Below are 21,249 nucleotides of genomic sequence, written 5' to 3'. Positions count from 1 at the left end.
GCAAACAATTGTAATTGGAGTCAATGGCCGCCAAGCAGCAAAAACATGTGGAGTCACATAATGACGCGGGGGGGGGGGGGGGGTTACCCAATATGGAGTGACGTCAGCCGTTCATGATTATTAATGAGGAGGGATAGGGGGGTGTCCATTTTCAGGACGGCACCTGCTAATGAATATTAATGAGGGGGGCTGGTCGACGTGGAGTGATGTCACGAGCATTAAGGACATTCCTGGGTGATTATAATAAGTCTTGCACACCGCAGGTCACAACAACACTCACTCATCCACTCTCTCATTTACCGACTCACTAACCCACCCACTCATTCATTCATTCACTCACGCACTCACTCACCATACTGCAGGTCACCTTATTTCTCTTTTGGAATTCATCATTGTCGTCATCGTCTCTTTTCCCCAAGCTCTTACAACAATAACCTTGCTCAATTCCAGACATGCGTTACACTCTTATCTATCGCGGCTTTCACAAAGGTGTTGTTTGTTGTTGGCCACTGTTGGGCCTGTGGTCAGCGACTAATTCTTGAAAGAATCCATCGTGAAGCGAGAGGGGGGCGGGGCACCGCACCTGCCACGGAGTATCCGTTGAGGTAGACTGGAGGGCAGGCTGCGGAGAAGACAGGGAACATGGACACACGCGCAGGCGTCACAAGGCAGGGAACACGCGCAGGCGTCACAAGACGCCCCCCCCACGTCCCACATATGGGCAGAACGCGGCGACGCATGCTGCTGCGTCGCCGCGGTCGTTTGCGGTGGGGCGCCGGTGGCCCTGCTGCGTGCCCGGTGGCCCTGCTCCGTGCCGCCTGGAACGTGAAACTCCCTCCCTACCGGTGAGTATCGAGGTGGCCCTCTCCTGTCTGAGCAGCACAGTACGATGGCAGTACAGCAAGCGGGTTAATTTCCATCTTTTGTGTACTCTATCTTTTTAAGGCCACAGCCGGGTGCTGGCCGCTTTCCCCCGTCTCTGTGGTTTTCCGCGCACCTCTGAATCACTCTCTCTTTCTGCGAGTGAACAAAAAACTGCGCGTGTAAAAAATTATATTAATTTCTTTCATGTGCATTTATACGGAGGGTGCACTTACTTGCAGAGGCCGCTTCACACATGAAGCCGATGAGCTCGTTCTCGATTTTCCTGAAGTCGTCGAAGCTGTCGACGAAGAAGCGATGCCGCTCACTGGGCCGGCTCGCGATGTTCGTCAGCTCTGCCACGTCGGCGTCCGCGATGCCGATAGAGAAGACGCTGTAGCCTGCGCCCGCGACCGCCACCACCACCACACAGAGAAATCCGTGTCCCCCTCATCTCTCCAGCTGCAGAAAGTGGCTCGAGCCTCCCCCCATAAAGCACGCAGCTTCGTTGTGGTGACGCTCACTCAGAACCCCACCCCTCTCCCCCCCCACCGCCCACTGCGAAAACAGACTCCGCTCTTCCATACAGCTCACCGCTGCTAGCTCCTTCCTTCTCTCCCGCTCTTCCCTCCCCTCATCATCACCCTTCAACCCCGACATCTTGGCCTGGTCATTAGTACTATGATGCCTCCCCCCCTTCCCCACCCCTCTCCCCCCCTTCCTCACCCCTCCTCTCCCTGTCTGGTCTTTTTCACAACTGACTACACGACATCCAGAATACTACAGCTGGAACACCACAGCCAGTACACTCTAACTGGAACACTACAGCCAGTACAGGAACCAGGATTCCACAGTTGGAGCAATCGGAGCCGGACTGCATTGTGGGGCACGTGGCCGCGCTTCTCGGCAGCGCTTCCCAGACCACCGTGGCATGCCCCGGTACACCGCGGCATGCCCCGGTACACCGCGGCATGCCCCGGTGCGTTCTGGCGCTCACCGGCACGCACACCTCTCCTCCGTGCGCCACAGCGCCAGCTGTCGATATAGATTTTCCTCAACTCTTGGCAAAGTTGGAAACAAATTAAAGAAATACTTTCACCAAATCGCTTCCAACTGCCCACAATTCTAACAATTGCAGTTGTACTGCAGCCCAAAAGATGCATTTATTCGTCTTATGCCACCAAAAACAAAACTCCTCCATACAGCCTTAGATTGTTGGAGTAAGTGCCGTTTGCGAACACTTATAAAAATCGGCACCGCACAGGAGCGGGCGGGTGTTCAGGACCATGCCCGGCCACCTTTGTCTCCCCAATTATGATGTTTACACACTGCACCACGTACTCAATTTAGAGCTGAATTGACTTCGAGGTGGCTCAGGACCAGTGCGGAAGTGTATAACATGAGCACTGGGGGGGGGAGATGACAAAGATGGACTGGCGTGGTGTTGGCCACCCACCCCATTGTGTGCCGTGCCGGCCTTCATCTTAGGTGCTCGCTAGCAGCGCATGACCCAAAAGTCTTTTCAAGGTTATGTGGGCGATCCTTGCCGTTGTTGCTTAGAATAACCCATGTGTGTGCGTGCGTGCGTACCCTCATTCTGTACGCCCCTGGTGAAGCACGAGTGTTTGTTTGAATACGTATGTTCGTGTAGACACGTGTGTGCACGTGCTTGTAGACATGCGTGTGTGTGCACGTGTGCGTTTGTGTGCACGTGTGCGTGTGTGTGTGCGCGCGTACCCTCGTGCTGTACGTCCTTGGCAACGCGCGTCACCTCGTCCTGCGAGCGCCCATCCGTGATGACGACGAGCAGCTTGGGAACGCCGCGGCGCATCCCAGACTCCGACACGAACATCTCCGTGCGTGCGTGCTTCATGGCCCGCCCTGGGGGGTGACCAACTCACCGGTCATTCAGTGGACATGTGGTTTGTCTTGTTAGTTATATAGCAAGCATGATTAGGCAAGTGGCCAGAATTGTGAACATCTGCTCCAGTCTTGGGCCTTGAGAAGGAGGCGTGGTTTCATCAACATGCCCCTCCACAGGGTGATGGCGTCTCCACTCGCTATGTTGCCCAATCCGCGTGCCCCCCTTTGTGTATGTGCAGTTCACACGCGTGAACCTCCACACACGTCCATCTCCCCACGCCACCTTTGCGGACACTTCAACACTTGGGAGGATGCCCACCAAGGAGCTGGAGCACTGAGAGCTGATGCTCGTGTGCAGGAGCGAGGTGGATTGGTGCATCACGTGACCGTGAGAGATGGTGACGGCTTGATGATGAGGGCTTCATCCAACAATGGATAGATCACGCTGCTACTGCTGATGATGCTGATGATGTGACTGTGGCCTCTACTGGTGAAGGGAGCTGTGGGTTATGAGCTGGATCAATACGAGCTCTGCTTGCTGGAAAACGAGGCCCTGAACGTGGCATGAGGATGTAAAAAGCCAAACATCTCCATTGAGCAGAACAAAGATCAACAAGCAGAGTTTACACAACGGGAATGAACTTTAGGAGCACTGCAGCCCACCACGCTCTACCGCATTGCATGTTGACATCCAGTCGCTCTTACAGAAATAAACACCACACTCGTGACCTTCATTGGCATTGGCGGCGCAATGGTGAGTGGCGCACTGGGCTCGCAACCCCGGGGTCAATGATTCGATTCTATCTCCCGGCGCGGAAATCAGAACAATTCTATGGAGCAAGTTTCTCATATCTCCCCCCCCACCCACCCCCCTGGCAGAACGTGCGGGACGCGGGGGACGCCAGCGGACGCGGCTCGTCTCGCGTTTCCCTGCCCTGGCGGCGCTCAGCCGAGCCCGCAACCACGAAGTCATCTTCCAACAACTCCCAGAGAGGAATGGCGCGGAAATGGTACCAAGGCGCTGTCTTTTGTTATAGAGACCCAGAAACTCACATAAGAACGCATAAACTTACACAGAAACCCACTGGCTCACTTAGACAAGCCATATACTGTCATAATTTCGAAACTCATAGACTAACATAGAGACCTGTAGTGCTACATAGAGATCCATGAACATAGAAACCACACACTGCCATAGACAGCCATAGACTCACATTGAGACTTATGGACTCACTTAAAATAACCCACAGACTCATACCGGGATAGAGTGTTGCCCCCTCAAATGCATCAGTTTTCTCCGGCTGTTCCGGTTTCCTCCCACATGTATAACAAACACCCATCATTAATTGCTTAAATGATGACGCTCTGAATAAACCCAACTCAATATTACATTTGTTACGGGAGTTGTGGCTAAGCGGGATGGGGGGTGTTGGTCGCACCTGTCTTAGTGTTGCCCCCCTTGTAGCGGACGTTGCGGATCCCGTCGAGCAGAGACTCCCGGCTGCGGTGAACGTTGAGGTTAAACTCGGTGCGCGCGTCGTCGCTGAACTGGGCCATGGCCACCTGAAGGGCACGCCACGGCACGTCGTGCGGTGACAAGTCATGCCAAGGCATCATCGTCGTGACCAAGATCATCACTGTCTGGCGTCTCTGATACCGCACCTGCCACGCAGCAGTACACCGCGTTACGCCACGCCACACGGCGGTGCACCACACCGCGTCACGTCACACCACACCACGTCACACCACACCACGTCACACCACACCACGTCACACCACACCACGTCACACCACACCACGTCACACCACACCACGTCACACCACGTCACACCACGTCACACCACGTCACACCACACCGCGTCACACCACACCGCGTCACACCACACCACACCACGTCACACCACACCACACCACGTCACACCACACCACGTCACACCACACCACGTCACACCACGTCACACCACACCGCGTCACACCACACCGCGTCACACCACACCACACCACGTCACACCACACCATGTCACACCACACCACGTCACACCACACCACGTCACACCACGTCACACCACACCGCGTCACACCACACCGCGTCACGTCACACCACGTCACACCACACCACGTCACACCACACCACGTCACACCACACCGCGTCAAACCACACCACACCACGTCACACCACATCACGTCACACCGCGTCACACCACACCGCGTCACACCACACCACGTCACACCACGTCACACCACACCACGTCACACCACACCACGTCACACCACACCACGTCACACCACACCGCGTCACGTCACACCGCGTCACACCACACCACACCACGTCACACCGCATCACACCACACCACGTCACACCACACCACGTCACACCACACCACGTCACACCACACCGCGTCACACCACACCACACCACGTCACACCACACTGCGTCACACCACACCACGTCACACCACACCGCGTCACACCACACCACGTCACACCACACCACGTCACACCACGTCACACCACGTCACACCACACCGCGTCACACCACACCGCGTCACACCACACCACACCACGTCACACCACACCACACCACGTCACACCACACCACGTCACACCACACCACGTCACACCACACCACGTCACACCACGTCACACCACACCGCGTCACACCACACCGCGTCACACCACACCACGTCACACCACACCACGTCACACCACGTCACACCACACCGCGTCACGCCACACCGCGTCACGTCACACCACGTCACACCACACCACGTCACACCACACCACGTCACACCACACCGCGTCAAACCACACCACACCACGTCACACCACACCACGTCACACCACGTCACACCACACCGCGTCACACCACACCACACCACGTCACACCACGTCACACCACACCACGTGACACCACACCACGTCACACCACACCGCGTCACGTCACACCGCGTCACACCACACCACACCACGTCACACCGCATCACACCACACCACGTCACACCACACCACGTCACACCACACCACGTCACACCACACCGCGTCACACCACACCACATCACACCACACCGCGTCACACCACACCACACTACGTCACACCACACCACGTCACACCACACCACGTCACACCACACCACGTCACACCACACCACGTCACACCACACTACGTCACACCACACCACACTACGTCACACCACACCACGTCACACCACACCACGTCACACCACACCGCGTCACACCACACCGCGTCACACCACACCACGTCACACCGCGTCACACCACACCGCGTCACACCACACCACGTCACACCACACCACGTCACACCACGTCACACCACACCACGTCACACCACGTCACACCACACCACGTCACACCACACCGCGTCACACCACACCACACCACGTCACACCACACCACGTCACACCACACCACACCACGTCACACCACACCACGTCACACCACACCACACCACGTCACACCACACCAAACTACGTCACACCACACCACACTACGTTACACCACACCACACCACGTCACACCACACCGCGTCACACCACACCACACCACGTCACACCACACCACACCACGTCACACCGCGTCACACCACGCCACGGCACAGCATTGGCGACGAGCCGAGCGGGCGGCGAGCGGCAGCGTACGGCCGCTACGGGCCCTCACCTGCGTGCCGTGCGGGCCGATGTTCTCCAGCGCGCCCGCCAGGCTGCCCAGGAACCTCATGACCTTGTGGAAGTTGTCGTCCCCGATGCTCCACGAGCCGTCCACCAGGAAGACGAGGTCGGCGCGGGCCGAGCGGCACTCTGAGTGCACCCACGCAGACAGAGATGCCCCCGTGACCGATCCACTCCGGGAACTCGCTCGCTCGCTCACCGGTCACCAGTCGCCTCTTTGTCGCTCTTCAATTGCTAGTGCAGCAGTTTTTGTGACCCTAAACCTCACTCGCCAATTCCTCCTGCTGTGTTGAGGACTCAGTCTGCTAATCACCGACTGCTTTGACTCGTCCCCAGAGTTGCAGCCACTACACTGCAGGCCACAACACTTCTCTTTCTGCTTCTTCCCTCACACTGCTCCACCTTGGAATGCCCTCCAATTACTATCCATTTCCACCAACCTCTTGCAATAAATAACCGATCTCAATTCAAGAGACATGTTATACCATTATTATTACAACATTGATGGTGCTGCTTGTTGCTGGCCACTTGTCACTTCGGGCATCGGGGCCTGTGCTGAGTAACAATGAACCCAGTTGACAGGGGCAAGCAAGGGCACATGAAGAGAAATACAAAGATGCCCCGTATACCTTTAATAATTAATTTGCTGGGGCAAGTGGTGTGAGTTGACACCTATATAAAGGCTGACACGGTACACGAGTGGGTGGGTGGCCTGTACCACACCTTTGTCTCCCCAGTGCCAAGGTTTACACCCCGCACCAGGTACTAATTTGTGGTTGAGTCGACCTAGGGGAGGCCCAGGACCGGTTCAGATAATCGTCACTGGTGTTGGCCGAGAGAGAAATCGAACTCGGGTCGCCGGGTTTGCAGCACAGCGCACTAACCGCTACACTACTGCTCCCCACGCATATATATGCGCACACACACACGCGCAGAGAATATTTATGAATGCATATATACATATAATGAGCCTGTAGAAATTCTTTGGCAGTGAGCTGCAATCTGGGTTTGTGGGGTTTGTAGCGCAACGCACTTTACTACTCGCCACCACGAGGGCACGCACACACACACACATGCACGCATGTACGCACGCACGAACGCACGCACAAACGCACACACGAACGCACGCACAAACGCACACACGAACGCAGGATCACCTTCACGAGGCTGCGGGGCGGTGGTGGGAGGAGCCCCGATGGGCGTCGTGTAGGGTGCCTCGGTCACCACAGAGCCTGGTCCATCACAAACACAAAGCGATAACAACAATCATAATCATCGTAACATTGTCAACTCGCAATGCGCCGCCGCCGCCGCAGTGTTCACTCACTCGTGTAACGAGAGGACAACTCAGAAGTGTGAAGAAAAAGACAAGCAGGGAAGCAGCCACGCGGCGAGCCGGTGCCAATGATTGTCCAAGCTCTGCGGTCCTCTATATATTAAGGTGTTATCGACCAATTACATGTGGGAGGAAACCGGAGCACACGGAGAAAACCCATGCATGCAAGGGGAAACACTCTATCCCATGCAGAGAGAACAGGTGGAGACCATATTTTTGCCATGCCACCTTCTCCTGGCAAGCTAGGGTACAGCATCTCCTCGATGCCCACGGGTAGGAAAATAACTTCACAGCCATATGTGCAGTGATCCACCAGCTCTCACTACCACCTCCACAGTGCTGTATCGCAGGCCACCTGTGTGCCACCAGCGCCTGGCAACGTGAGGAGCTATCATGGATCACGTGACGCGGCCCATCATGAGCCTGTATCGAGTAGGTAGCACTGCCGCGAGCTGGCGCAGCCCTGGTGGTGCTGCCTGCGGTGCTGGTGGTGACGCTGCTCGTGGTGATAGTGGCGGTGATAGTGGTGGTAGTAGTGGTGGTGATAGTGGTGGTAGTAGTGGTGGTGATAGTGGTGGTAGTAGTGGTGGTGATGGCGGTGCTCGTGTTGGCAGTGCGACACCATTGCTGGTGCCAGTGCCGCATGTGGATCGTGCCGCGCCACTCACGTGTCCGCTGCGTGACGTTGACGGCTGGGCCCTCCGCCTCCCGCACCTGCGCGTGGACGCCGACGCGGTACTCGGTGCCAGGCAGCAGCACGTAGTAGCAGTGCGCGTTCACGCTGGAGGACAGCGTCACGTCCTGCTGGGGACCGCCTGAGGCCAGCAGCAACACCCAACAACTCAACTCCACTCAATTCTGCACCATACACATCTCAACTCCACTCTATCCTGCACCATACACAAGAGCATTATTGATGCTCATGCCCTGTTGAAAGGCGGGCAGGGGCAATGGTGGACGTTACAATTTTCTGTTGAACACGTTGGCTTTCGCGACCAATATCATCCATAAGGTTTTTTTACGCGATCTAACTAAAAAAAACTATATTATGAATTACACGTTTCTATGGCGGGGGCAAGTCTATCTATATGATAACAGCTGTTGAATTCCTTACAAAGCTGCATACATTTCGTCGATGCTCATACCGGCGACAGTTTGATTTGGCTGGCTGTGGCGAGTGGTGGAGGGTTGAGACACAAATTTTGCCAGATCAAAATGCGACCTAACCCAGTGTGGTTTAGAGTAGTTTAATTGGTGGTGGTGCAGTGGTAACACTTGTGCCTCAGAGCAAGAAGGACCTCGGTTCGATTGCAGACGATAGTGATGTATTAAAGTTGTATAGCTTGTCCAATGATTCTTAATACATTTATTGGGTTAGGCTATGTAATAACCTGGCCAAATTTGTGTTGTGTAAATCTGCGCTACCAGACACAGTGAAACCAATTAAATTGTCACTAGCGCAGGCTTTTATTTAATGTGCCAATTATCATTGTTCCAGCTGCCCATGATCACTGCATGTGGCCGTAAAAATTGTTCTTGTGAGCATGACCATTTAACTTCTTGGTTCTTTCGGAAAGAACCAAGAAGATGAATCCCTGCAGTCACGAAAGCTTTAAATCGAAATATGACTATTTAACTTGATTGGTCGCGTCAGGTGGTGGAGGGTTACACGACCACCACGTGGCCCAGCCCAAAATCATCCATTACGAATCCTGACATTGGCTGTGCTCGTCTGACCGATGTCTGTGACCACGGTGCCCACAAATCATCTCTGGCACCTCCGCTGAGAGAGCTTTGCAGGAGACAGCGGTGAAGGATGCGAGGCTCATGGACCCAAGGGGCCTGAGAGGCCGGAGGCCGCCCCCAAGGATATTTTCTCAAGTGGCCGAGCCAAGGTGGGGGGCTGGGGCCACGTGATGGGGTGATGCCCCCTCCCCCAGACCCCCCTACCCCTTGAGACCAAACAAATTAGAATTGATATTTTAGCAGAGCAAATACATATTAAGTTTTATTTTCATATCAATGCAGGGCCATATTTTAAAAGCTCGTGCTCTCACTCAAGAAGAGCTATTAGGGCCACACGCACACAGGACAGTTATCGAGTTGTTGTGTTGGTTGTGCTGGTGCACCACTGCCAACACGACGACATTGTTGGCAGCATCGCCAGGCGATTCGTTGAGGGTGCGAGGTGTCACCTAGAGCTTCCTGCAGCACGACGCGGTAGGCAGTGGCGTCGCGCTGGGGCTGCCACTCGACGCAGAACCCCGTGGCTCTCACATCGTACACGAAGAGGTGGTTGATGCCCAGGTGCCCTGCGAGAAAGAGGCGGGGACGGAGACGCGGGGCACGCCAGTGACGCCCGGCCGGCACAACGCGGAGGAGCGCAGCAACGGAGCGCGCGCCTTACGACGAACCCGGATTCGACTCCTGCCACGGATAGCCTAACATCGGTCCCGCACCTCCCCTCTGGAGTAAACAGACCGTCGCGCTACGAACCAAGCAATCCGAGTTTAATTCCCGCTCAGGTAGACTCGGCATTAAATGAGTACCCGATGTGTGGTGTGAAAACAGCATCACTGCGGAGTTAAAGGTGGCCGGGCATGGTGCTGGCCACCGACCCCTTCATGTGCTGTGTCGGCCTTCAGAGGCCCTATTCGCGAACAGCACTCAGGGCCACCACGGGCGGGTGGCCAGATGAAGGAAGTCGAAAGTGATTTCCTGCTCAATGAACATGGACGCAGCGGTACTCATCTCCTGCTGGCAGCCCCCAGGCAGTGGCCAGTGGCAGACATTCCTCACTCTTATGGTGGAGGTGCGCATGTGTGGGCTCGTGCGTGTGTCGGCTCGTGCGTGCGTGTGCTTGCCCAAATGTGTGTGCTCTCGTTCGTGCGTGCCCCTACGTGTGCGTGCGAGCCCCGTGAGTCCGACGCTCTCGCCCGTGCTGTAGGTGGCGTGCACGTGGGCACTGTACTCCGTGCCGGCGCGCAGGCCTTGCAGCAACACCGAGCTGACGCCCGCTCCCACCAACAGCACCTTCTCCTCGCCTCCCGCTGTGCACGCGCGCGAGTGTGTGCATGTGTTTGGGTGTATGTGTACGAGTGTGCGTGTGAGTGTGTTTGTGTGTATGTGTGCAAGCGAGTGTGCATGTGAGTGTGTACGTGTGCGAGTGAGTGTGCGTGTGTTTGTGTGTACGTGTGTGCGTGTGTTTGTGTGTATGTGTGCAAGTGAGTGTGCATGTGAGTGTGTACGTGTGCGAGTGAGTGTGCGTTTGTCAGCACGTGTGTGCAAGGGACACAGACATGTACGGGGAATGAGGGTAGGGATGCGTTCCACGATGTTTCCTGCTGCAAATCGTCACACAAACGACGCGTTGGCGTCCCACCGAGGCAGGGAGCCAACGCAACGGCAAGACCACCGCAGGACGACCACGGTGGAGCCCAGGGTGGTGGAGCCCAGGGTGGTGGAGCCCAGGGTGGTGGAGCCTCGACATCGAGCACGGCCACAGGAGGAGCTCAACTGTTATAAACCTGGCCGAGGTTATTTCTGTTTGCTTATGAACGCATTCCACGTGGGTAATCCCTTGAGATGGAACATCTCGTTTGCAAAGTTGCCCAGGGTGTTGATTGCCAGTCCCCTCCTTACCACTATTCTTTCGCGACTACCACCATGGTTACTATTGCCGAGAACTTCACTCCTCTAGCAGACACCGACTACTTCGTCGCATCCACACAGTGTTCAACCACCACAAGTCACAAAAACAGACTCACCCACCCACTGACCACACTGTGTTCAACCACCACAAGACACAAAAACAGACTCACCCACCCACTGACCACACTGTGTTCAACCACCACAAGACACAAAAACACTCACCCACCCACTGACCACACTGTGTTCAACCACCACAAGACACAAAAACAGACTCACCCACCCACTGACCACACTGTGTTCAACCACCACAAGACACAAAAACAGACTCACCCACCCACTGACCACACTGTGTTCAACCACCACAAGTCACAAAAACAGACTCACCCACCCACTGACCACACTGTGTTCAACCACCACAAGTCACAAAAACAGACTCACCCACCCACTGACCACACTGCACTTCTCTTTCTGCTTCTTCCCTTGCACTGCTCCGCTTCGGAATTTCTTCCAATAATCGTCCCTTTTCCCCAACCTCAAGAAATGTATTCACTCATATATTTAAACTGTGATAGTGCTGTTTGTTTCGAGATGCTTGACGTTTTTGGTAACTGGGTTCTGTGCTCATCAACTGTATTAAAAAAAAGTATTCTGAAACAAGCGTCATGACGGCCACAGCACCGGGAGGGCACAGGCCAAGGAGCAAACCCACTCGGCGTGATTCACACGGGGGTCACGGGGGTCACGGGGTTAGAGGGGGCGCTCTGCCGGAGTGACCTGCACCTGCGGACGGCCAAGACCAGCGGGGAGGGGACGGGAGCAGTGTGGGAGCCACGACCGGAAAACTGTTGACGGCTCCTCCGAGTTGATCTGAGTTACGTTCCTAAAGACGCCGGAATGAAAGGTGATCACTCCTCCCAGGCGCTCGCTCTAAGCGCTTGGCGAACCGGCGCTCACGGTACTGCCTGGTGACGATGCCCCCACCCAGGCTTCTGGGCTCACCCCTCGTTCCCTCCGCGTTTCTGACCCGCGTGCCAAAGCCGTGGGATTGCAGCGATCGAAACACCGCAAGCTCGAGAACGTGCGCAGAGAAACGAGTAGAGGTGGGAGATGGAAATAGGGGCACCTGGACCGAGGAACGGGCTGGAGCGATAGAAGCCGCATTACTCAGAACGCAGAGCGGGTCGGCGTGAGACGCATCGTGGCCAACAGGGACGACGGCCCATCAGCGAGACGTCGTGGAATGGCAGCTCATGGAGAAGACACACTGGAGATGACGGCCACCGTGGAGATGCAGAGATGTGGTGAGCTCATGTACAGGAGCGATATGGATTGTGGTATCGCAGGATTGTGAGAGATGGCGATGTCGTGGGCAGACCTTCATCCAGCGGCGGATAGACCATGGCTCACAATGATGATGATGTACCAGTTGAAAGGGTAAAAACCTATTACTAGATGATGATGAGCGTTTACATGTCACTTGCCGCGAATGTTTCAAGAGAACCTGGCTAAACTGATGAGACACTGATTGTCAAAGCTGGTCCATAGTTTGGCCTGTGTTGAACCAATGCTGCTGAAATGATGCACTCCCAGACATAGGTCCGTGATGGGATGTGTAAAATAATACTTTTAAAAGTAATGAAAGTAAAATAAAACAAAACAAAAATAAAAATAAAATTCACGACGTTTCGGAGGCAACACAAGTCTCCGTCATCAGGTGGGACCGTCACAGCCAGATTAGCTGCATCAAGTGAAGCAATGATTCAAGATGTAATCCCTTATAAGCAAGTTGAAGGGGGGGAGGAGAGGGGGGGGGAGTTCATCAGAATGTGGTAGCCAATGAATGGAACGTATCGGGAGGGAGGGGGGTGGGAGGGGGAGGGAGCCAACAAAACATTTGGCGACGGCTTGGACGCGGCTGCTGCGCACGCCAACACAATGGGCAGAAAGGGGGGAGGGGAGGTCTGATACACATGATAGAACAAAGGAACGAAAATGCCCATGTTTATACCAATGCAGGCTGAAAAATGAAGAGAGTACTGTTAAAAATAACTGGGGATGTTAACACTCGGTGAAGTAAATTAATTACTTCACCGAGTGTTAACATCCCCAGTTATTTTTAACAGTACTCTCTTCATTTTTCAGCCTGCATTGGTATAAACATGGGCATTTTCGTTCCTTTGTTCTATCATGTGTATCAGACCTCCCCTCCCCCCTTTCTGCCCATTGTGTTGGCGTGCGCAGCAGCCGCGTCCAAGCCGTCGCCAAATGTTTTGTTGGCTCCCTCCCCCTCCCACCCCCCTCCCTCCCGATACGTTCCATTCATTGGCTACCACATTCTGATGAACTCCCCCCCCCTCTCCTCCCCCCCTTCAACTTGCTTATAAGGGATTACATCTTGAATCATTGCTTCACTTGATGCAGCTAATCTGGCTGTGACGGTCCCACCTGATGACGGAGACTTGTGTTGCCTCCGAAACGTCGTGAATTTTATTTTTATTTTTGTTTTGTTTTATTTTACTTTCATTACTTTTAATGTTTTACCTACGTGACTTTACCGAAAAAACCTGAGAATATGAATCATTGCAGTCACGAAAGCTTCAAATCTAGAAATAATACTTTTATATATTTATGTGGAGGAACAGATATGGGAAGGAGGCAAATATTTCTCAGAAATGAGCAAATCTCCAGGCTAGTTCTACACCGATGCTGACAGTGCACATGTGGGGGTTGTGTGTGTGCACGTGTGTCTTGCGCGGGGATTTTACGTGTGTGTGTATCTGTGTATGGAGGGAGAGCATGCGTCCGTGTGTGCTGTTTCTACTGTGTGTGCGTGCATGCGGTTCCTATGTGTGTGCATACTTGTGCGTGTGTGCATGTGTATGTATGTGTATGTATGTGTATGCGTGGGTGTCCGTGTGCTCGCGCGAGCGTGCAAAAGATGCGATGCGGAGCACTGGCCCTCTGCGAGTAACCCGACCCCTGTTCTGGACTCGCACCGGAACTCCCATGGTGCTGCACAAATCGGTCATGAGCCGGCACGGCAGTCTCCGAGATGAAGAACCTCACCCCAGCGCGGAGTGGGCCGGGGGGGTCACGGCTCGTCTAGTCCTCCTCGCTGCTCAAGGGGGGGGGGGGGGAGAGTGCCTGCTACCCAGCCCCCCACCCCGCCCCTCAACATGAATTCTCACGGAGGAGACGCGAGGGGAAGAGAAAGGGGCAGCCCTGCAATCGCTCACTCATGCAACTGCTGGTAGAGCTGCCTGCACTAGAGGAACCCATAGAGAACCCGCTTTCGGAGGGTGCTTGGTCTACTCTTCCACGGTGACCCAACCGTAGGTGTCCTGCCAAACGACTTAAAGTCGTGAGCCCTTTATTCTGCTCGGTGGACAGAGCCCACGGTGGGGGGGGGGGGAGTTAAGAAGCTTGTGCCAATGTGTAAACTACTGTGCCGAGAGATGGAATCGAACCAGCCACCATCTGGATTAGGGCCACAACTTCTGCGCCACTGGGAACTATCTCTTGGCAGGAGCCTGCAACGGTGCCGATGTAAAGTGGGTCAGACGGGTGCGGCAGCAGCACGGGGGATGTCCCACGTCTCGCGGCCGCGCGGGGAGGGGGGGGAAGATTCTCAGCGGTGCGGCCGCCGAGTGACCTCAGCTGACGTCAGGCGGAAACTATGAGCGGTGATTATAATGAGCGCGTCGAGTGGTGAATGAGATCATGACACAGAGAGGGAGGGGGGGCGGTCGAGCCAAGTGCCGGAGCCGGGAACGCCGGTCCCACGTTCACGCTTTAAACGCCGCTTCTGAGCGCAAGCCCAAAGGGCCACGTTAAGCGGCCAGCAACAAACAGCACTTTTACTGGAACCGATGACGGTGTCACACGTTTCTTGAGTTTGAGCAAGGTTATTGGGGAAAAGAGAGGAACTGTGGCAAGGAGAAGTAGGAAGATAAGTGAGGTGTCCTGCAGTGCGGGGAGTGAGTTGGTGAGTGAGTGTGTGAGTGGGTGAGTGTGTGGGTGAGTGGGTGAGTGTGTGGGTGAGTGTGAGTGAGTGAGTGAGTGGGTGAGTGTCTGGGTGAGTGGGTGAGTGTGTGGGTGAGTGTGTGGGTGAGTGGGTGAGTGAGTGTGTGAGTGGGTGAGTGGGTGGGTGAGTGAGTGGGTGAGTGAGTGGGTGAGTGAGTGTGTGAGTGTGTGAGTGAGTGGGTGAGTGGGTGAGTGAGTGGGTGAGTGAGTGTGTGAGTGAGTGGGTGAGTGAGTGTGTGAGTGTGTGGGTGAGTGGGTGAGTGGGTGAGCGAGTGTGTTATTATGACCTACAGTGTGGTGACTGAACAGTAGGTTCTCGCTCACACCACTATAGTGCGAAATAAGTTCAACATACATAAATAGATACTAGATTGAAAACGAATCTCTTTAGAACCGATGTGTTTAGTTTGTTGTCCTTCCCCTGCACCTCCGATGAGCACGGTTGGCTCCGTAAGGTGTGAATGAAGTTCAAGTTCAACATATATATATACATACACACATACATACGTTCCAGATTTGAAGCTTTCGTGACTGCAAGGAATCATATTCTTAGGTTTTTTCGGTAAAGTCACGTAGGTAAAACATCACAATTAATGAAAATAAAATAAAATAAAACAAAAATCACGACGTTTCGGAGGCAACACAAGTCTCCGTCATCAGGTGGGACCGTCACAGCCAGATTAGCTGCATCAAGTGAGGCAATGATTCAAGATGTAATCCCTTATAAGCAAGTTTGGAGGGGGGAGGAGAGGGGGGGGAGCTCATCAGAATGTGGTAGCCAATGAATGGAACGTATCGGGAGGGAGGGGGGCGGGAGGGGGAGGGCCAAAAAAATGGGCGACGGCTTGGACGCGGTTGCTGCACACGCCCACACAATGGACAGAGAGGGGGAGGGGAGGTCTGATACACATGATAGAACAAAGGGACGAAAATGCCCATGTTTATACCAATGCTGGCTGAACAATGAAGAGAGTACTGTTAAAAATAACTGAGGATGTTAACACTCGGTAAAGTAAAGTAAAATAGTGCCTGTCAGATAAGATGGTCCAAAAAAGTGTAATTAAGTCTTTTTTGCGTGGTTGATAACATCTTTCCAATGATTACTCAGTTTGTACCCATCATCACGGTTGAAATTATGTCTGTGTTTGTATATTTGTATGGCATCGTGTACAAACCTTTGATGGTAGCCGGGAGGTTTGCAGAGAACCTTGGTCTCGGAAAAGACAATTTCATGAGAGCCCACCGAGTTGTAGCAATGATCGGCAACGGCAGAAGAATCAGTTCTGCCGTGTTTCAGATCTGACTTGTGCTCGCGGACACGATCAGAAACATGACGTTTCGTTTCTCCAATGTAGCAATCACCACAAATGCAACTCAATTTGTAGACTCCAGGATACTGTAAGTCAGGAACGACATCCTTCACAGATGGAATCAGATCACGGATTTTATGCACTGTACTGAATCGGACTTGGATCTTATGTTTGTTTAGAATTTTGGAGATCTTTTTGGTCACGCCTGCTATGTATGGTAACGTGATGGTTTTGGTCGGAGTTTCATGTGGCTGTTTGTGTGGTGGGAGAGACAGCTTGGCGGATAGTACGGTCAGAGTATCCGTTCATCCTGAGGGCCCGATGTACATGTCTTAATTCACCGGTCAGGTGGTGTTTGTCAGAAATCCCATGGGCTCTGTGGTATAGCGTTTTGATGAGAGAATTCTTTTGAGATGGGTGGTGGTGGGAATCCGGTTACAAGTAGGAATCTGTGTGGGTGGCTTTCCTGTAGACAGAATGTCCCAAGCATCCGTCAGGCCTCCTCTCAAACAGAATATCCAAGAATGGTAGTTTACCGTCTTTCTCCACTTCCAGATGACGAAAGTGTCATCCACATACCTCTTTCATCATCTGGCCACATGGCCTCTCAGCATTGAACCACTTCTTGGACCACATCAATTCTAGACACCCATCCATCAGATTCACCATGGAAGTGGAGAAAGACGGAAAACTACCATTCTTGGATATTCTGTTTGAGAGGAGGCCTGACGGATCCTTGGGACATTCTGTCTACAGGAAAGCCACCCACACAGATTCCTACTTGAAACCGGATTCCCACCACCACCCATCTCAAAATAATTCTCTCATCAAAACGCTATACCACAGAGCCCATGGCATTTCTGACAAACACCACCTGACCGGTGAATTAAGACATGTACATCGGGCCCTCAGGATGAACGAATACTCTGACCGTACTATCCGCCAAGCTGTCTCTCCCACCACACAGAAACAGCCACATGAAACTCCGACCAAAACCATCACGTTACCATACATAGCAGGCGTGACCAAAAAGATCTCCAACATTCTAAACAAACATAAGATCCAAGTCCGATTCAGCACAGTGCATAAAATCCGTGATCTGATTCCATCTGTGAAGGATGTCGTTCCTGACTTACAGTATTCTGGAGTCTACAAATTGAGTTGCATTTGTGGTGATTGCTACATTGGAGAAACGAAACGTCATGTTTCTGATCGTGTCCGCGAGCACAAGTCAGATCTGAAACACGGCAGAACTGATTCTTCTGCCGTTGCCGATCATTGCTACAACTCGGTGGGCTCTCATGAAATTGTCTTTTCCGAGACCAAGGTTCTCTGCAAACCTCCCGGCTACCATCAAAGGTTTGTACACGAAGCCATACAAATATACAAACACAGACATAATTTCAACCGTGATGATGGGTACAAACTGAGTAATCATTGGAAAGATGTTATCAACCACGCAAAAAAGACTTAATTACACTTTTTTGGATCATCTTATCTGACAGGCACTATTTTACTTTACTTTACCGAGTGTTAACATCCCCAGTTATTTTTAACAGTACTCTCTTCATTGTTCAGCCAGCATTGGTATAAACATGGGCATTTTCGTCCCTTTGTTCTATCATGTGTATCAGACCTCCCCTCCCCCTCTCTGTCCATTGTGTTGGCGTGTGCAGCAACCGCGTCCAAGCCGTCGCCCATTTTTTTGGCCCTCCCCCTCCCGCCCCCCCTCCCTCCCGATACGTTCCATTCATTGGCTACCACATTCTGATGAGCTCCCCCCCCCTCTCCTCCCCCCTCCAAACTTGCTTATAAGGGATTACATCTTGAATCATTGCCTCACTTGATGCAGCTAATCTGGCTGTGACGGTCCCACCTGATGACGGAGACTTGTGTTGCCTCCGAAACGTCGTGATTTTTGTTTTATTCTATTTTATTTTCATTAATTTTGATGTTTTACCTACGTGACTTTACCGAAAAAACCTAAGAATAACACATACATACGCTTGCACGCAGAGTGCATCTCTGTGTGGCTGGTGCTTATCATTGCTACTGCTAATTACATACAATTAAGGACAAACATGTGTGGAGCATACGTGTGCATGTTTCACACGCGTCTCTCCTACCTACGACTGGCTGCACCACCTCTCTCTGGGTGCAATAAACACGCCCCACGGTGTCCGCCCAGCGCCTTCACAAGGCGTCGCTTTAATACGCCGCCGTATTAATCTGCACGATTTTCTATTGTACTCTTGGCGGCCCTGAGCCAATGTTCGAAAGTCCACATTCCTATGACAGGGATAGGTCTATCGACAGGCAATGGGTGCTGCTGTGAGTTTAGTAGAAATTCCACATTCCTATGGCAGAAGCAATCCCTCCACGGGCGCCGGGCGCTGCCGTGAGTGCAGCGCGCGTGTGCGGTGCGTACCAGAGGGACGGTGCACGACGCGGAATCCCAGCACGGAGGAGTCCCCAGGGACCTCCCAGGAGAGACGGAACCGGTCGTACGACTCCTCGGACACGTGCAGGTTGCTGGGAGCCGCCAGGCCGGCTGCAAACACACAAAGACAAAGGTTCCCCGTGTCGCCTTTGACAGACTGGTGGGGTAAGTGCTGTTAGCGAGCACCTGTTCAGGCTGGGAATTGTGACCCCACCTACCCCCCCCCCCGAGCCACCCAGCGACCGACCTACCCGATGATGAGCTAACGTCGACTCTTTCCTTAACGAGGTGGAACGAGGAGGGCTTGCCTGTGGGCATCTTGCCTGTGGGCATCTTTGGCGTGGCTGCAGCGGCTCCTCGTGCAACTGCCAATGACAAAGTGCAACAGGCTTGGTTACTGCTGCCACTCAACAACGCGACCGGCTCCTCTCTCACCCAGCTGCTCCCCTGCGCTGTGCCACGCGGCCCGTGTCCCGGCTCCTACAATCATAGTTTTGTTTAGACTTCCTTAATAAGCAAAAAAAAGATACAGTATTTTAAAGTTACCGCCAAGCGGCTCTTTATGCTGGTGACATCACCACAACGTCACTGCCAAGTCCTTGACGAGTTTTAATTGGACGTTGATGCAGTCTCCTGACGGGGCGCCTGAAAGTCAATGTAAGGCTTTTTTCCTCACCAATGTGGTTACAAGCATAAGAATCATAACGATTTTTGAATTAAGCCACGTATTTACTGAAATGTATGTCATAAGAACCTCCACCACCTAACACAGCCAAACAAACGAACGTGCCGCATGTACAGGCTTCAAATGCTCGGGTACACGGGGGGCAATTACATTTATTTGGCGGCATCGGATGGTGGAGGGGATTAACGACAAATTTATCCAGATCATCACATGGCCCAATTCAAAACTTTAAATTAAGAATCCTAATATTTTCTGCGAAAACCAACCAGTTAAAAGGTTCTTAGTTACGTTTTTATTATTTCCCCCGCATCCACGCAAGCACGCAGTATATTTACTCAATGTGTGCGCCGACTCCAAACCCGTCACACATTCCGGCGCTGCACCGCAAGCAGGTGGCCTGCAAGCAGTTAGTGCGGTGTGTTGGCGGCGAGCCTGCGGCGCCGGCGACGGCCGTTTGTCTTGGCCGAGACAAGTCGCGCGTTCCGCTCCTGGCACCTCGGACCGCTGCCAACGTCAGGAAATGCCAGCGAAGCTGCGCCAAATTGCCAAATCATAATGCCGAATCCTAACTCCGAATCTGAATCCTAGCGCCGAATCCTAACTCCGAATCTGAATCCTAGCGCCGAATCCTATCGGCCTCTGCGCTGCGAGAACCCCCACCCTACCCAACCACCGTGTCCTTCCTCTGTCTCGGCTAAGGAACATTGGCCGTGTCACTCATCTGGCTGAGGAGTCATTGAGGAAGCTTGGATTTCTTGTCCATGGCAATGCCTTCGTCTTTAACTTGGATAAATTATCACAGCTGCTGCTTCTGCCACATCTGGGGTGGAGTCTTCAGTCCCTGCCTCACTGCTGCACCCAATAGGGTTTAGAGTGCAGCAGCAGTTGGGTCCAAATTTGACAAATTAGAAAAAAAAATCAAATGGCATCGCATACAGCAGCAACAACGCCCCCTCTTGTCAAACTACTACAAATCTGAAACACAACAGTGCCTTCAGGACGATAGCCTTGCGCCTTTGGAATTAATTCCAAATGTACTAAATCATCATTATTAATCGATGGTGCAGACATCCGCGTGCCTACCTCTGAGTGCCCCTGAAACGGAGCAATCGTAACCTGCCCCTGTGCTCATGGCGTCACCGGGGATCAATCTCTGACAAAATATTCTCCACGTCGCTGGTATACTGAGACGTGGCACGTGATTAGTAGCCACGGCCATGACTCGCGCTAGATTGGATGCGGTGTGCCGGGTGTGGGAATAGTCTCCACGTCACTAGTTAGACTGGAGGCGGCACGTGACGAGTCGGTTCTCAGTAAACGCTAAACACGTTGTGTTTGTCGCTCTGGACATTTCTGTTCAGCGGCATCGGTTCAAGCGAGTCTAACTCTACCAA

At 53.3% G+C, this 21,249-nt stretch overlaps 1 protein-coding gene across 6 annotated transcripts in view; it reads right to left on the bottom strand.

Moving 5' to 3' along the window:
* The window catches only part of LOC144931788 (collagen alpha-1(XIV) chain-like), a 94,390-nt gene that overhangs the window by 31,431 nt on the left and 41,710 nt on the right, over window positions 1-21,249 (bottom strand). For 4 of the 6 annotated variants that reach the window (XM_078856086.1, XM_078856090.1, XM_078856092.1 and 1 more), the window contains 11 exons: window positions 19,422-19,535; window positions 19,159-19,281; window positions 10,647-10,796; window positions 9,942-10,058; window positions 8,415-8,561; window positions 7,568-7,642; window positions 6,400-6,539; window positions 4,164-4,287; window positions 2,599-2,742; window positions 1,098-1,262; window positions 584-622 (listed from right to left, as the gene is read on the bottom strand). In XM_078856086.1, coding sequence (XP_078712212.1) covers window positions 584-622; window positions 1,098-1,262; window positions 2,599-2,742; window positions 4,164-4,287; window positions 6,400-6,539; window positions 7,568-7,642; window positions 8,415-8,561; window positions 9,942-10,058; window positions 10,647-10,796; window positions 19,159-19,281; window positions 19,422-19,535 — 1,338 coding nt within the window. The remainder of the gene's footprint in view (window positions 1-583; window positions 623-1,097; window positions 1,263-2,598; window positions 2,743-4,163; window positions 4,288-6,399; window positions 6,540-7,567; window positions 7,643-8,414; window positions 8,562-9,941; window positions 10,059-10,646; window positions 10,797-19,158; window positions 19,282-19,421; window positions 19,536-21,249) is intronic. The other 2 variants (XM_078856088.1, XM_078856089.1) reach the window with 2 other exon arrangements.

Source organism: Lampetra fluviatilis, chromosome 4, assembly GCF_964198595.1.
Source record: "Lampetra fluviatilis chromosome 4, kcLamFluv1.1, whole genome shotgun sequence".
Lineage (NCBI taxonomy): Eukaryota > Metazoa > Chordata > Hyperoartia > Petromyzontiformes > Petromyzontidae > Lampetra > Lampetra fluviatilis.
The sequence above is the reverse complement of the archived record's forward strand: the minus strand, read 5'-3'. Positions and strand labels throughout refer to the sequence as shown.